General features: G+C 53.5%; 6 protein-coding genes across 6 annotated transcripts; 1 reads left to right on the top strand and 5 right to left on the bottom strand.

Annotated features, from left to right (window-relative positions):
• Positions 1 to 55: 55 nt before the first annotated feature.
• Positions 56 to 1,345, bottom strand: BO66DRAFT_390442 (PhzF family phenazine biosynthesis protein). The gene has a single exon (XM_025647007.1). It carries the CDS (start codon positions 1,295 to 1,297, stop codon positions 155 to 157), a length of 1,143 nt encoding a protein of 380 aa, XP_025505784.1. The 5' UTR covers positions 1,298 to 1,345; the 3' UTR covers positions 56 to 154.
• Positions 1,346 to 1,533: 188 nt separating this feature from the next.
• Positions 1,534 to 5,335, bottom strand: tof1 (putative DNA repair protein (Tof1); the record flags this gene model as incomplete). Its single annotated transcript, XM_025645425.1, has 4 exons — positions 1,534 to 2,681; positions 2,747 to 4,870; positions 4,938 to 5,175; positions 5,246 to 5,335. 4 exons carry the CDS (start codon positions 5,333 to 5,335, stop codon positions 1,651 to 1,653), a joined length of 3,483 nt encoding a protein of 1,160 aa, XP_025505783.1. The 3' UTR covers positions 1,534 to 1,650.
• A 397-nt stretch (positions 5,336 to 5,732) lies between these two features.
• BO66DRAFT_318837 (3-hydroxyacyl-CoA dehydrogenase family protein) lies at positions 5,733 to 6,883 on the top strand (the record flags this gene model as incomplete). Its single annotated transcript, XM_025643624.1, has 3 exons — positions 5,733 to 5,861; positions 5,936 to 6,035; positions 6,153 to 6,883. The coding sequence occupies 3 exons, from the start codon at positions 5,733 to 5,735 to the stop codon at positions 6,881 to 6,883; spliced, it is 960 nt and encodes a 319-aa protein (XP_025505782.1).
• Positions 6,884 to 7,248: 365 nt separating this feature from the next.
• BO66DRAFT_410054 (BRcat and Rcat domain-containing protein) lies at positions 7,249 to 8,090 on the bottom strand (the record flags this gene model as incomplete). The annotated part of the gene is made up of 2 exons (XM_025649215.1): positions 7,249 to 7,522; positions 7,591 to 8,090. 2 exons carry the CDS (start codon positions 8,088 to 8,090, stop codon positions 7,249 to 7,251), a joined length of 774 nt encoding a protein of 257 aa, XP_025505781.1.
• A 1,094-nt stretch (positions 8,091 to 9,184) lies between these two features.
• arp6 (actin family protein) lies at positions 9,185 to 11,362 on the bottom strand. Its single transcript, XM_025652763.1, has 4 exons — positions 10,744 to 11,362; positions 9,931 to 10,639; positions 9,818 to 9,880; positions 9,185 to 9,756 (listed from the first exon to the last, which is right to left on the bottom strand). Exons 1-4 carry the CDS (start codon positions 11,249 to 11,251, stop codon positions 9,618 to 9,620), a joined length of 1,419 nt encoding a protein of 472 aa, XP_025505780.1. The 5' UTR covers positions 11,252 to 11,362; the 3' UTR covers positions 9,185 to 9,617.
• Positions 11,363 to 11,600: 238 nt separating this feature from the next.
• BO66DRAFT_419243 (uncharacterized protein) lies at positions 11,601 to 14,729 on the bottom strand (the record flags this gene model as incomplete). The annotated part of the gene is made up of 6 exons (XM_025649799.1): positions 11,601 to 13,751; positions 13,791 to 13,873; positions 13,904 to 14,021; positions 14,055 to 14,219; positions 14,253 to 14,509; positions 14,549 to 14,729. Coding segments are annotated over 6 exons (2,821 nt in total), but the record flags the coding sequence as incomplete, so codon positions are not given.
• Positions 14,730 to 15,100: the final 371 nt, after the last annotated feature.

Raw genomic sequence — 15,100 nt, 5'->3', positions numbered from 1 at the left:
TTCCTTTGACTTTCATTTTTTCTTATTACCCCTGTGCATGACTTGATGGAATGATGTTGTTGATTACTTACGTGTATTTATTGCATGATGATTGATGGATAACGGGACATAATGGATATACGTGATGCATGCAGAGCACTTCTCACATGGTCGACTATTCCGGAGGAATCGCGATCGACCCCTCCGACACCTTGACAGCATTTCCCTTGAGATCCACATGCGCAATCGTCTCGGCATCGTCTCCCATCTCCACCTCCACGCCAATCTCACTCCGCCTCCCCATCTCCACCCCCTGCACAAAATCAAACCCCCTCCTCTCCTTCGGTGTGCCATCCGTCAAAGACAGATAAGCCGCCAACCCACACGCCGCACTCCCCGTCGCCGGATCCTCGACATTCCCAGCAATCGCCCGCGTGCGTATCACCTCCCTGTCCTTGCCCTGGTCATCGTCCTGCACCCCCCTAACGTAGAAATAAAGCACACAATGCCCCACCGCCCACCCACCTTCGCCATCCATATACCCACTCTCCGGGCCCACCATCTCCCCGCCCGCAGAGGTAGTCACCGCCGCCAACGCCGCCAATGACGGCACCTCCACAAGGACCTGCGACATGCCCTTCACGATCGAGAACACGGGGAAGGAGAATTCTTTCTGCTGCTGCTGCTGCTGCTGCTGCTCCTGCTCCTGCTCCCCCAGATCCGAGTTGTTTTGAGTGAAAAACGGAGCCAAAGACCCATGCAACCGCAGGAGTTCCCGGAGCGGGAACCGCTTCGCGTGCACGTGCGGGTTATGCGCGATCCGCGCGGTGACGCCCTCGCCCTTGGCCTGACCCGACGTCGTCTCTGAGGCGGCGGGGCTGGGGCTGGGGCTGGGGCTGGGGCTAGTTGCAGGGATAAGGGCGATGGGGATCGTCCCGGATTTGGTGATGAGGTGCGTTATCGCATCTTCTTTCGGAGGGTTCCCGGAGCTAGGGGATAGAGATGACAGGCGGAGGAACCAGGCGGCGGCGCCGATGGTGGGGTGGCCTGCGAAGGGGAGTTCGTCGGTGGGCGTGAAGATGTCGATTGTGCGGTGGGTTGTGTTGCTGCCGCTGCTGGGGCCAGGGTGGATGAAGATGGTTTCGGAGAAGTTGAATTCGCGGGCGAGGGTTTGTTTTTGGCGCTGGGTTAGGGTTGTGTTGGACGAGGTGGAGGAAGAGGGGGGAGGGAGGAAGACGACGGCCAGTGGGTTGCCTGTGTAGGCTGTGTTGGTGAAGACGTCGAGCGTTATGTAGTTGACGTGGCCGGGGGGTGGCATGTTGGGTGGTTTGGTGTTGTTTGGTATAGTTTATGGTGGGTGGGGTTGGTGTGGAGGGGGGTCAAGTGTGATTGATTTGTAGATGTTTTTATAGATGATGTTTTACTCCGCTTGTGAGTCATCGCTGTAGATTGTTCCACTTGTACCTACTTTTTGTTGACAAATCATTGCTACAATGCTGGGATCGTGTCATTTTCGCTTGGCCGATTTGTTCATGGCTCGTATTCAGGGTATAAGCCGGTGGTTGCATTTTTTAACAGGTGGCTGGAGGGCTGGCTTCAATGTCCAACACAATGCTTCGTCAGCCCCCAGATCTCCCGCTCATCATATCATTAAGCTACATGTAGACCATCTCACTCCGAATCGCTGTCGACCACAAATCCAGCGCGCACCCGCCGGCGTGAAGCAGCTGCAACGACCGGTGCGTCTTCATCCTCCTCATCCTGTGCGCCGCCTTCTACCTCGGGTTCGCTAGTATGTGAGGCTTCATCGTCGCGAGGAGGTCCTAACAGGTCCTCGCGGTTACGACTGAACGCGAGGTCGTCATCAAAATCCAGGAGATCGTCCAGTTCATCCCGGGGCATGTCGTCCTGTGGCGACTCCGGCGACAAATCCCCCGTGCCCCCCATGATGATATCATCGTCCTCGTCTGCTCCGTCAGTCTGACTGACTCTCCGCTGTCGCTTGTTTTGGTGCTTGCCTTGCCCCTTTTTCCCGGTGCCGTCCAGCGCTTCTGGAGGAACCCCATGGAGCATGGCCTGTTTGATGCGGTCGGCCTGCGCTTTGCGTCGCTGTTCCTCCAGGCGGAAGAACTTCTCGTCTGCCTCATCGTCCGTCTCCTCGTCACTGGCATGTACGTAGAGATCACTCTTGATCTTCGCGATGCGAGCTCGAGCATTCTCCTCGCGGGCGCGGCGCCGCTCCTCGAGGGTTGCCTCATCGAGGGGTTCACTTTCATCGTCATCATTCTGCTTGCGCTTCTTGCGCTTCTGCTTCGGCTCCGAGAGCGCATTCGCCTTCGACCGCGGATTCGCCGGAAACAAGAACCCGTCGGGTACTTCATCTTCGCCCTCTGAATCTGACCCGAAATTGATGCCGTCGTGGGCCTCGGACGGGTTCGTGTTCTTTTTGGGACCGTATTTGCGTCGAATCAGTTCGCGCGGGTCACGTCCGAGGTTTCCCTTCTCCGCTTTGGCGAGATACTTGTCAATAAATGACTTCATCTCTCGCAGATATTGCGCCGTTGCAGTCGAGGGGATCACCCAAGAGGCTCCCGCCACGTCTTCCACACCAAGTCGCTCGAATTTGACGAGCGTCATCAAGAGACGAAGCTTGGCGTTCGAGAACATGGCGTTCTGGAATGTCTCGTCTCGAGGTTTGACAGCTGCGCAACGGTCAGTACATGTGTACACTACACACACACCCGTGACGACATTAGAGATTACATACATATCATTGGGTTGGGAATCCTCGCGCTCTCTGCACCTGCTTCGCGGAGGGCCTTCTCCTGCTCTTGCCAGGCATCTCGTTCCTCCACGGCCGACCCCAGTACTTCGCTCACCCACTTGACGAGTTCCGCATCCCCGTCTAGAACCAAGGCAGGCACCATGATGCTCAGCTTCTCCTCGATGGTATTTGCTTGTTTGGGATCGATCTCCAGCTCAGCTGGGGCTCTCCGGATGGTCGGGAGCGTCTGCCGCTCATGTCCATATTCGAGGTAATAGGTGGTCGCGTTGATCTTGCTGAAGAGTAGCTCGACGAACAGCGCAGGGCGCTGTTCCAGTTTCTTGGTCAATTTCCGGATTATTTGACGGACTAATTCTTCCCAGTCTTGGAAAATTGGCTTGCTTGAATCCAAGGCTCCGGGCCCCTTGATCATGCGGTAAAAAAGATTAATGATGTCGAGACGGAATAGCAAGACGCTCATCTCCTGCTTGAAGGCAATTCGGTAGAAATACCGGTGGGCACGTTTCAGTTGCTCCGTGTTGAGCTCTCTATAATGCTTGGTGAAGTTGACGAAAGTGTCGACGCATTTCTGGTTGCAGAATTTGGCGGCGAAACGCCTGAAGTCGAAGCTGCGCTCCTTCGACATCCTTTCCGCCTCCATCATATCCTCATCCTCGGATCCGTGCTCTTCGTCGTTCTCTCCCTCAACGATCCCCTCGGTTTCCTTCTGCTTACGTCTGGCACGCCGCCGAGACCGCACCTGCATGTCGACATTCTCTTTGGAGTAGCGTTCCAGCATACGTAAGAAAACATGGGTAAGCTCGGTGCATGCATTCAGGTAGCCGAATCCTTGATCGGTATAACCGCGAACAATAGCGATCACGCGATCATGCGTGGTTTCCTCGTAGAAGATCCGATTCTGGATATTTTCGGCAATCTCTTGGTCCTCCTCAAGTGGCGATTGGACCATATCCTGGACCGTCAACAGAATCTGCGTAAAGCAGCGCATCTCGGCGATGAGATCTTGCCAGTCCTTGCTGTCGACGGCATACTGCATGGCTCTGTTCAGGAAGACGAACGTTTCCTGGTCCAGCACACCGGCAACCAGACCGAAGCTATCCGGCTCGATCTCCTTCCCAGGCTTCTCACTTTGCGCCCGTTTCTCCCGCTGAAGTGCACGTCGTGCCCGTTCCGCCTGCAGAAACCAGGACACGGTGTAGAAAAACTGACGGCTGTTGATGTCGACCACCCGATCCGCTTCCCGTTCGATTGCTTTGCGCACGTGTGTGAACAAAGGGTTGAACCCTGAATCCAGGAACTCTTCCACGAACTTCCGGAGGTTCTCAGACGCCGCGGAGTTGAGGTGCACAGGAGTGTTGAAGTCGTTGTACGTGGTCAAATCCTGCACCTTCCGGCGGAATTGAGGCTTGTTCCACTTCTTGCTGTCATCCATCTTCTGGAAGGTCGTCTGGTCATCTTTAAGGACACTCTGCCCGGACACTGTGGAGTATTTGGCGTCGTCGCGCTTCACCCAGATCATGGTCCCGAATCGACCGTGCCGCGTGGGTGCATTCTTCGCATATTCTCTCCGCAGCGACGACTCCTTCCGTAACAGGTCATCGAGCTCGTCGGTCCGCTTCGCGGTTCGTTGGGTATTGTTCATGAATAGCCTCTCGACGTCGACACCTCTGACTAGATAGAACAGGATCTCCAGGAGAGCCACGTCTTGCAGGTTGAAGTCGTCTCCCACATTGGAGCACATGGTGAGGAGGAGTGCGAATACGTCCTGGTCCTGAAAGGCATTGATGGTTGCCGAGCGGGACGTTTCCTCCTCGTCCCCTTCAGCTGCCAGGCGAGTGTTCGGGGTTATCAGGGCGATATTGCGCAGGAAGAAGAGCACTAACTTGAGAATACCCTCATCGCGAGTGGCGCGTTCGGATCGCGGGGTTGCCATGCTCGGGAGGCCGATGCGGATGATTGTGCGGAGATAGCCCGTGCTGGCATGGCTAAGAATCCCCCGCTTATATGCGACATGCGAATGTTGTAGGTACGGGATGTGTTTGAAGTTGTCGGCCGTCATTTCACCTTGCATCTCCAATGGCCAAGTCAGAGGCACCAAGATTTCCACTGCAAGACCACCCGTCAGTCACCCTGTTCCCTAGCGTAAAGATGGTAAAATACAGCGGCAACATACAACACGCCAAGGCGATCCGAGACATATATTTGGTCTGCTTGGTGCTATTCGCAAACGTCGACAAGATCGGTAGCAGGTCTCCGTTGACCAGGTTCGCTTCTCCCAGGCATCGCGCAACGTCCATGCGGTTGTACTTCTCGTCGTAGAGTTTCAGCCAGCGCTTGATATCCCGCAAGCATGCCAATGCATCGTCACCCAGGACGTACTTGTCCGCATCTTCTCCGTTGAAGCCTCCGAGCTAATATGGACAACGTCAATTAGGATTTCACAGTATGGGCTGTGCGCATGTGATGTAGTTGCATACTTACCGCGGTGACAAGGCTGTAGACATGGGCTCGAACTTCCGGATCCACCACGGTGGACTCGGTCGCCGCGAGCGCTGGCTCTTCGACCTCCATATTGGTCGATGATGCTGGACTCCTGATCGCTTTCGACTTGAATAGCAACTTACTAGGCACTACACTGTCCATCGCTGCATCTTTCGGGCAATCTGTAAATGATCCGGCGCGCATATGGGTCAGTGCACCAATCAGAGCGTGCCATTTACGTGTTCATCGCGTCTCCGCCTTCGGGTGGCCGGCGAAACGGTTCGGCCGGTTGAGCCGAGGCTAGCCGATGACGTCGGCTCACATGAGCCGATACCCGCGGACCATCACAAGCAAAGGAAACGAGTGCGGAGAAGGGCGAAGGCAGTAGTTAGGCAAGGCATCGAGTTATTTTCTGTTCATTTGGTTCTCCAAGCGTCTTTCATTTCTTTACTCTATGCTGGACAAGTTCTGTGCTCCTGCTACAGCCATGTTGTTGTCTTCAATCCGCTCCCTCTGCTACAGAGGCCCCTCAATCGCCTCCAGGGCCTTCAGTTCATACCCCCTCGCTCGAACTGCCGAGGTCAAGTCGTTAGGTGTGATAGGAGCTGGTCAAATGGTCAGTTGCAGCACTTTCCCCTTTCCCTCCAAAAGCATGACTCTCACACCCTATACTAAATGATTCCATGATAGGGACTGGGCATCGCGCTGGTTGCCGCCCAAAAAGCCCAAGTTCCAGTAACATTAATCGACACATCCCAAGCATCCTTAGATAAGGGCCTCAAGTTTGCCGGTATTTTCAAATCCCTTCCATCCTTGGGAGCTCGTCCCACCTACTGAGATTCTCCGCCGTATAATGTTCTCGAAATAACTAACGATCCCCCTCGCGATACGTTCCCCGAAAATGCAGACAAACTCCTCGCCAAAGATGTCGCCAAGGAGCGGCTCACCCAGGAAGCGGCGGACGCGGCGCGCGGGCGCATCACGCCGAGCCAGAAGATGGAGGACCTGAGCGGGGTGGATTTTGTGATCGAAGCGGTGCCGGAGATCGAGGAGCTGAAGCGGAGGATTTTCGGGCAGCTGGCGCAGATCGCGCCCCGGCACGCCATCCTGGCCACCAACACCTCGTCCATCTCCATCACCAAGATCGCCGCAGCGACGACGGCGGACCCGACGGACCTGCAGGCGCCGGCGCGGGTCGTCTCGACGCACTTCATGAACCCGGTGCCCGTGCAGAAGGGCGTCGAGATCATCGCGGGCCTCCAGACGGCCCCCGAGACGGTCGCGGCCGCCGTCGCCTTCGTCCGCCGCATGGGCAAGGTCCCCGCCGTCTCGGCGGACTCCCCAGGGTTCCTGGCGAACCGCATCCTCATGCCCTACATCAACGAGGCGATCATCTGTCTAGAGACCGGCGTCGGGGCCAAGGAGGATATCGACAGTATCATGAAAAACGGTACCAATGTGCCCATGGGCCCCCTGACGCTGGCGGATTTCATCGGGCTGGATACCTGCTTGGCTATCATGAATGTCTTGCATCAGGAGACCGGGGATAGCAAGTACCGGCCGTCGGGGCTGTTGAAGCGCATGGTCGATGCCGGTTGGTTGGGCAAGAAGTCCGGCAAGGGCTTCTATGACTACTGATGAGCGGCGATGGCCCTGAGCACCCTCTAATGCGTCGCGTTATATACTCTCAATCAATGCCACCATGGGTTCGGCTCTCCTCATTCGCTTTGCTACCATGCGTGGGTTGTGATTCAGGATGGAGGTTGTAGTGATTAATATCTATTGTGACGAGGAGACATCTCTCTACAGGTGCATGAAGGTATGTGTATATATATATATATTCATTCCAATTCTGGCATTCTGGCAAATTGTCGGCAGAGATAAAAGCAATTTTAGGTCGTTAGCATCAGATTGATATGACAAAGGAAAAGTCAAAAGAATGGCTAAAGTCAACATCGCACGCCTCCTGAAATCAGTCGCATCAAAATCATTATTCATCGCCGTCATAGAATGATGTCTCGGCGCAGTAAGTCTATGCTCATTCGGGAAAGTCTCTTGCTCTCCCTGCGAGTCCCCTCCGTCTTAGCTTTGGCATTGGCCGCCGCCTCCTCATCACGGAGTCTTTCGTTACGGAGGATGGCAGTGACCACCGCAGACAGCTCGGCCTCCTGGTCTCTGCTCAACTTGGTGTGTCCGATAAGCACGGCCAGGAAATCCGCGGGTCGCTTTCCGGACGCAGCACAGGCACAAGCAGACCAAGGATCGCCACATTTGTAACTGGAACAAGCAGTCAGTCAGCCTTCATTGTTGCGTTGATAGATGTACGGAAAGAATGGGAACACTACCAGAATTGTGCCTTGCATCTGCAGGTGACATGATCGCATCCAGAGACAAGCTCGACCATGGAGCCGCAATCATAACATCGCCGCCATTGCTTGATTCGGGCCTCCTCAAGAACAGCAGCAAGGCCGGGATCCGGTGAGCATCCTCGCGACGAATGAGCCAGGTCGCGACACCCTGAACATATCTTGGTGCTGCAGTAAGGGCACGTCTGCGATGCGGATGCGCTCTTCACATGCTGCGACGGAATGAAGCGCCCACACGTCGCCGCTGGGCAGTACCAGCGTTCTGCAGCCGGGATCGCATACTCCTGCGCTTTCAAGATGTAGAAGCTTCTTTCTTTGGGCGTCAACACGGGCAGGATCGTCTCAACTGGGATATCCAGCTTGCAGCATCGGGGTGGGAACAGCCCTTCCTCGGAAATAACCGTGAGCACCATCTGCTTCATGCATCGGCTGCAATATTTGTGTTGACAAGGCATAGTCGCCAAGCACTCGGCCGGCATGATGTCGAGGCAGCACACACAGCGTCTACGCGGCGTCAGTTAGTCTTGAACTCAAGGGGTCGACCGCGCAATAGGGTAAGCTCACTCGTCGATGATCTCACTCCTAGCCTGTTCTTTGGTGAGCTTGCCACGAAGCTTGCTGAAGAAGCGCTTGACCCTGAACCTTGTACGACTCTTCTTCTCGCCTGATAGCGGATCTGGAAGAGCAGCATCGGCCCCGGAGGAGGCACTAGATGACCCAGTGTATGACCTCGACCCGCGCATGGTGCGAAGCCCTTCTGGCATCGGGAGAGCTTCGGCTGGTTGCGCAACAGCACGAGAAGACAATCTTCTGATCATCATTGGAGGCATTCTCTTGGCTGCACCAAGTACTCTGCAGGTTCAGGACTTTAGAACGGATCGCGGGATAGCCCTATGAGGATTGATGGTCTCAAGAATGGGTGAAAGCAGGTCGGACCGTTTGATTGCTGGGAAGTATTCTGGAATACTGGAATCCATAATCGCAGATCGTGTCTGGGCAAGAGCGGGTTTTGGCGAGAATACTAAAGCTGGGTACCGTATATCAATAACATAATTCGAACGCTGTCAGGTAGTCTGCTATTTGATATATTGAATAGATGGTCGAGGGACTGAAAGAGTAAGAAGATTGACCGGAGGAAGAACGACATTTCAGTCTATATAAGCTGCTCTTCTACGCTGACCGGAATGCTCTTCCGGAAGGCTGTCGCATGATGAAATTCGGCATATGCGACAACTAAGCGGCCACGCCATGGGTACGGCGGTCGAATGCCACATGTTCAGGCTTCATCATTTGCTACCATGGGAAATGGGAGGGTCTCTTCAATCGCCAATTCGCTGATCGCACTTGGAAAATTTGGGAATGGCGCTGCTTAAAGTGTTTGGACCAACCATGGCCACAATCGAGCGCGTCAACAAGGGTCAAATGTCGGGGAGGATGGTTAACCATGAGAGTACCGGTATGCTTTCTGTCAAGCCGGTGTCGACGTGTCCAACTGTGGGGGGGGGGGGGGGGAAGTAGGGGATTGAGGATGTATGGAAGGAGATTATAGGAGGAGAAGAGAAGGTCTAAGAGGTGTTAGGTAGCAAGCAAGCAGCCTTAGGAAGTCCGTCGATGATTAGAGATGGATGCAGCCTCACCTCACCGCAACAAGCGACAATCCAATCCAGTCCAATCCCATGTGACTCACCCGCATCCTTTCTGCCCAACCGATTGACTCTGCGTGGTCAAAATTCCATCCCCCTTCCACACGCTGGAGTCGGTCAAACTAATAAACGAAGACCGCCATTGAGCTGCTGAGAAAAGAGATGATTAGATGTTTGTTCAATACTGACAATGAAATTTCATCAAAAATGCTTACTTGAAAGAAAGGGTATCAAGGACACAGAGCTACTACATAATACACACGCAAACAGGAAAGGTGCCAGCCTAGAATAACAAACCAAAAGCTGCAGCTCAACCCTCCGAAGACGCCAATCGCGCATTAAACCTTGAACTCCCCCGACCTGTTATAATGCACCAGCAAACTTCCGACCAGCCCAGGAGGAACCATACTCTTGGTATTCCTGACGAGTGATAGCGACCTTCTTGAACTCTTCTCGATTGGTGGCCAGTCGCGATGCCCCCAGCCAAGTGGATCGAATTGGGCTATCATTGAATCTCATTAGTTTCTTTTGACTCGAGTCAAAGAATTAAGGGATAAGCTTACTCTTGCGGGCTTCGCACCCTCACAACACATTCAGCGGATGCCAGTTGGCGCAGCTCGGCCTCCCTACACTAGGTTAGAAAACAAGTAGATCATTTCTGAGGAGATCGTCTTACAGTCTCCCCATGAACCCCGGCAGTAATGAATTCCCGCCAACAACCAGGACGTTGGCCAAGAAGGCCGGGTGCAACCCGGTAGGCAATACAGAAAGACTCTGCAGAACGATGTCCGGGATCCCGGCCTGTTTCATGCCAATATCACTGGGCGTAAACAAAACTTCCGGGACAGTAAACCGCTCGTTGCCCAAGACCAGGGCATCTTCGGATAGTGCCTCAGCGCTGGCACCGGACAGCGCTCCTTTCCTCTTCTTAGCGTTCAGTAATGGATCGTGTGGTCGCATGAAGCCCTTCTTTCCCGCGTTGGGGTCCGGAAGGACATAGTCTACTGCGACGCCCTCTTTCGAATCAGGGAAGTCACGCTTCCGATTGCCTTTCCAGGTCTGCTCCAAGTCGCCAACGAAGTTGTTGCTCACGTAGCAAACAGCCTCTTTGACCTCATTCATGATATAGGTTTCATCCACCATGTTATATTGCCGCACGGACACCATCTCCTTCAAATAATTTGTAAGATGTTTGCCGCCCAGGTCGAGTCTGCGTATGGCACGTTGAAGCGGTTGGCCTCGGTAGACAGGCGTCACCGTGGTGTGGGAGTAGCCGGAGTCGATGACCAGTAAACATTCTCTTGGAGACACAACAGATTCCGCCTCTTGCACAATCGGATCTCCGAAGACAGTGTTCAACTGGTTCCAAGCATTCAACGGCGGCCCTAGATAGAGCGGCAAACTCGCATCAGCAAAAGGACGCAAAGCCAAATGGGCTATTCGTGCCTATCTGGTTTCAGACTTTTAGAAGGGGGGGGAGGTCTCGCACCTAAGCTCCTGTAATAACCTCCAAAGCCCCACTCCTCCATCACAATCTCGTCGGCGTTCTTTTGCAGGACGGGCAACGCATTGGGCGCCTCCGTCAGCACCAAGGTGGTGTCTTCCGGGTCGGTGATGCGCAGCTCCTTGCTTCGCGCGGTCTTCTCGTCGAAGAACGAGTACTCCCAGATCTCTCTCTGGGCTTCCCAGTTGACGATATATCCCTTCTCTACCGGTCGACGAAAGAACATCTCGTTCCAGTCGGTCACATGTGTGTTGAGTTGCGAGCCGACGTATATGCGGTTTCCACGTGTCTTCACAATCGTATTGGGGATCGTAGCGCACGCCGAAAGCGCCTGTACTTCATCCTCAGGGGGTGGGTGTTCCGGCGCATATCCTGCTTTCAGTGTATATGCGCCATTGTCGACAATGAAAGTTTTATCCGGCAGAGCTTGAAGGGTCTGGGCTTTGGCGACGGAAGCTCTGCCGCCAGACGGACGCGGTTTAGCTGTGCCCATGCTAAGGGAAGAACGGTGGAACGGTCGCGAATCGATGTATTAGCTTCAATTGCCTCGAATCCATGCATGAGCAAATGGCACGGAGTCCGGACCACAGATATGTTGAATTTGGTGGTTCGAGTTGTTACATGCTAGATAAATGGAAATGCTCGTCCCCCGCGGCGGTCGGCCATGCCAAGCAGCCAGCCCTCCAAATCGGGAAACCAGGGCTCGATCTTAGGGCCACTATATGTGTACTGTCTGATACGGTACGGTACAATACCATCCGGCAGTCCTTGCAGAAAGCGAACATAGAGATGGTGTACGGAAATATGTAGGCGCCTACCACATTATGTCGCCATGGCATGCATGGCATTCATTATTTCTTGAACAACGAACTACACATTTACCCAGAACACGCAACTCGATACAGGACATCAAGATCTGTTCACAAAGAAGATGAGTCCCGGGCAAAGTCGGAAAATTGCCATATTATGTAGCAGTTCACTCTTCAGTCAAGTCGTCGAGCGACTCATATTGAGAGAGCTCTTCGGCAGTCATTCGATCCTTGAGCCATTCAAGTATGGCATCAGTACCCTTGGCGACAATCTGCCACCGAGGAACACGGAAGCTATTTCCGGCGACCTCGAACCGTCTCAGGGCAGATCCATTACCCCAATTTCTGCTCGAGCCTTCTCCTCTCAGCAAGCCTAGCTTAGGTGGAATCATGCCAATATCATTATTTCCCACGTCTAATACCTGAAGACCTTGGGCGGCATCAAACTCCAAGCTGGTATATCGATTGTCTGCGGCCACAAATGCCACCAGGTTGGTGTAAGTGCGACGTACGGCAGGCACCTGGCCAGACAGGCGGTTGTAGGAAACATCCAGAAATGTCAGGGCTGGTGCCACAAGGTTTGTCAAGATGGGATCCAACGTAGTAAGGTTTGTAGCGCCTAGATTCAGGCTTTGAAGATTGGGAAGCGTAAGAGCTGAGGCGAAGAGTGTTGTGTTATCTAGTGGGTTGTTTGAAAGGTCGAGGTCTGTGAGAGTAGACGCCAGTAAACTGAGGGCAGATATCGGGAAATAACGTAGCTCGTTGTGGTGCAGATACAAACATCGCACGTCGCTTAAATTAATTCGCCTTAACTCATCCAGCTCTAGCTCACGCATATCAGTGTAAGACCGATCAAGAACACCGCCAGGCTTGATCTGCCAAGCCGCCGTCTGAGCCGGGGTTTCTGGTGCCAATGTAAACTGGGTCGCGACAGAGCCCGCGTCATCGTCGGTATCCTGGGGCTCTGGTTCGCATCGGTTTCGCAAGTCGCGCTTCAGGTCTTCGGTGCCCATGGTCAGGAACTTTCGTTCGCGAAGGGGATTATTAGCCACTCGAAACGTGAACAGGCTCTCCATCAAGCCGATTCTGTCGTCCAATCTGGAGATATCGTTGCCTGTGAAATCGACGTTTCGAATATTCTTCAAGTCAATGAAGCCTTCTGGGAGATTCGGAAGGCTGTTATCCTCGGCCGACAATCTCAGCAAGGCCTGCCAGGACGACAGATCTGGAAGAGACTGGATGCGATTGCAGCTAATTGCTAGAGTCCGGAGATTAGGCAGTTCCAAAGCCACGTTTCCGGCAAGCTTCACCAATGCATTATTGGCCACATCAAGAACCTGCAGTGCTTCGAGCTTATAGACCGAAGCTGGGATGAGTGTGCCTTTCAGTTTGTTCTTTGGGGCTCGAAGCTCCTTCAGAGAAAGCTGGCTTAAGGCTTCAAACTGCAATGAACTCAGCTGGTTACCACCAACATCCAAGACTCGGAGTGAGCTCAGTTGTGACACTTCTGGAGGCAAGTCAGTGAGAATGTTGTCATGCAAATCCAAAGTCTCCAGCACATTCAGGTTTTTGATCTCTGGTGTAAGCGTGCCTTCCAACCGATTCTTGGCCAGCTTAAGATCTTTCAGGGATACCAATTCCATAACGACCTGTAAATCGTTCATTTTGAGATTATTATTTGACAGATTCAAGGTGTGAAGTCTTTGTAATCTTCTGAAGCCTATCGGTAGAGATTGTAGCAGGTTACCGTGCAAGTCTAGCAGCTCAAGCCCACCAAATTGGTTTCCCTTCTCGTCATCAGAATCCCCATCTAAATCGTGCGGGTCGATGTCAGGGAAAGCTTCTTCAGGAAGTTCCGTAAACTCGTTGTCGGCCGCAATGAACTTAACCAGGTCTACACTCTGGTACCATTCAGTAGTAGCATCAGGATCGAAGTCGTACATCGCCATAACTTCCTTGGGAAGTTCTTTCAGAGACATGGCTGCTATGTTGAGATGCCCAGAGGTTCTGCCTGTTTCAAGGCGTTTTCGGAGAAGACCAATATTTGAATCCTGGGGGTTCTGATTGAACGGATCTTCGGTGTTGAGCCGATCCCAGGCATCATTGGAAGACGAGGATTGCATGCGTTTCTGCGCTTCTGCTTTTCTTGCCGCCCTGGCTTTCGCGATGCTCTCTCTAAGAGCGCTTGAAGATTTTGAGACCTTCCTTGTTTCCAATTCTGACTGTTGCTCTGGCGTCAAGTCTGATGCCGTGGATCGTGCGGACGGTGACCGGGGGCCAACCGATGATTGCCTTGAGGTTGGGAGCTTCGGCTGCGCTCTTCGTGTTTTCTTCACATCTAGGCTGGGTAATGACGCATCCGGGCCCGATCCAGCGGCGTTCATGTGGGTTTGAGTCAATGCCGGACGAGGCTTTGTCGTGATAGATGCCAGATTAGCGTTTCCCTTATGTCCACTCATTCTCGTAGAGAGCAGCTTCAATTTCGACGGACTGTTTGTCGTAGCCGGGGCATGGCCATGATCACCCGATGCAGCATTCGTGGACAAAGACGGGCGAGGTCTGGATGGCAGCCGCATGGCAGAGGGCGGTCGTGCAAGATAATCGCCCCCACTAGGTTGTCGAGATGAGGATCTGGATGGTGATCTTGAATAGCTAGTCATTGATGATGAGGGGCGTGATGGGGACCGCATCGGACTCGTTGCGCCATAGAAACTCGACTGTCTTCTACCTGGTCCTGGAGATGGCGGTATTCTTGAGAGTGTCTCGATTGTTCGCTCTGCGAGCGAAGGTCGCGTACGGCCTCGCGTTCCAGTATCTTCGATCAGGACAGCATCGCGCTCCAAATATGGAGCAGTATTCAAGTTTGTGCTGGCTTCGGACTTCGCACCCCCGCCCGCCCTTGTCTGAGATCCATCGAGTTTCCGAAGTCCGGCGGAGAGTTTCTGAGGTGCTGTGAATTTCGGCAGTGGTTTTTTGAATACAGTATCTTCGGAAGGTCTGCGGAGTCTGTTCGCGTCCAGGCCCGAGTCGGTTTGTAGCTTCTCACGCGATGGCGAAGGTCGGAGGGGTTTGGAGGTTGCGGATGTTGTCGGCAAGGGGAGTCTTGATGCTAAGCGGGGAATGCCACTCGCTCGGGCAGGTGTTTTTGGTTGATTGTTCATCTTTGTACCAGGTTCGGGGAGTCTTTGACTATGATCGGCTGTGGGAGGAAGTTGAAAGGGGGCACTTTCATCACTATAGCAAGCTCATTGCCGCAAAGATATATCGACCCGGATGAAAATATATCGATCGATGATGTTCGGAAGTTGCCAATGGGTCAAGCAGTCATGGTGGAGGTCAACCCTATTGTAACTTAGAGAGGAGGTTGGTCAATCGTCAAGTTGGCGCAGTGACCTCACAGTGTGCATGTTGTCCATAAGATGGCTGTAATTATTGAATTGATTGTTTACCATTTAATTTGTAGACCCGCCGCGGCTATTGCATATCCTGGTGCCTGAGGCTGCATATTCCCCCCACCTTTTAAGGCACTCCCT

The sequence above is a fragment of the Aspergillus aculeatinus genome (genome assembly GCF_003184765.1).
Source record: "Aspergillus aculeatinus CBS 121060 unplaced genomic scaffold BO66scaffold_14, whole genome shotgun sequence".
Taxonomy (NCBI): Eukaryota; Fungi; Ascomycota; class Eurotiomycetes; order Eurotiales; family Aspergillaceae; genus Aspergillus; species Aspergillus aculeatinus.
This window is presented reverse-complemented; position numbering and strand designations above follow the sequence as displayed.